At 44.6% G+C, this 857-nt stretch overlaps 1 protein-coding gene across 13 annotated transcripts in view; it reads left to right on the top strand.

Annotated features, from left to right (window-relative positions):
* TCF4 (transcription factor 4) overlaps positions 1 to 857 on the top strand; it is a 479,608-nt gene that overhangs the window by 409,009 nt on the left and 69,742 nt on the right. The window contains exon 1 of one of the 13 annotated variants that reach the window (XM_011971731.1): positions 23 to 233. The exons of the other annotated variants lie outside the window; for them this stretch is intronic. Within the exon in view, the coding sequence (XP_011827121.1) occupies positions 165 to 233 (69 nt within the window). The 5' untranslated portion in view covers positions 23 to 164. Of the gene's footprint in view, positions 1 to 22; positions 234 to 857 lie in introns of those variants that run through there. 13 annotated transcript variants of the gene reach the window in all.

An 857-nucleotide genomic window follows, 5' to 3' on the forward strand; every position in this document is an offset into this window, starting at 1 on the left:
CGCAACAGACATCTGCGGGTCTGAGTTTCATATATCCAGCATGAAGTTCCCTCTCTCCCTCCCATTATGATTTCTGGGCTGTGGTCCTGCTTGCTCCTTGTGTGTCAGATTGAAGTTCTGATGCTGTCAGCCATGTCTGACCAATCAGCAAACAACATCACAGGATGAAATTTAAACAATGCAGATGCTCAGATACAGGGCTATGTTGCCTGGACCACGAAGGGAAAGCAGAGGTAAGGTCAGAGTCTCCCCAAAGTGGTCTATCCCGAGCCTGCCTGACTTGACACCTCTTGGGCTGCACTGTGCTGCTTTGACTTGTATGTTACCCATTTGCTTTGCACTACTTCTGTCTTCCCTGGCATTCACCAGGACTTTCATTTTAATTCGCTCTGCCCGGGTTACTTTACCACCTTCATCTGTTCACATCCTTTTCTCTTGGATTGGTGCTGACTGTCATTAGGAATGTTCGTGGATTGCCTCGAGGCCGAGGGTCCTTGGCAAGTGCCACCTTGTTCAGGTCTTTTGTGGGCAGACTTTGAGGAGTAGAGGACTGCTGAGGATCAGGGCAAATGGATGGAGTTAATAGGCCATATTAATTTTCCCTCTGCAGGACAGTGGAATTTATCATTCCGTTATAATCACAGTTTTGTTTCTTACCATTGTGAGGTATTGAATTGTAAATTGAGCTTAAATTATCTTTTTTTCTCAGAAACGATTTACTTAGAAAAGATATGAATAGATACAACCTAAATGAGGATGAATCAGCTCATCTTCCAAGAGTTTTGGGGAGAAAAAAGGGAATTGATATCTGTCCCCCACCCCAACCCCCTCCCCCGTTTTTTGTTTTGTTTTGTTTT

Source organism: Mandrillus leucophaeus, unplaced genomic scaffold (assembly GCF_000951045.1).
Source record: "Mandrillus leucophaeus isolate KB7577 unplaced genomic scaffold, Mleu.le_1.0 Scaffold124, whole genome shotgun sequence".
In the NCBI taxonomy this organism is placed as follows: Eukaryota; Metazoa; Chordata; class Mammalia; order Primates; family Cercopithecidae; genus Mandrillus; species Mandrillus leucophaeus.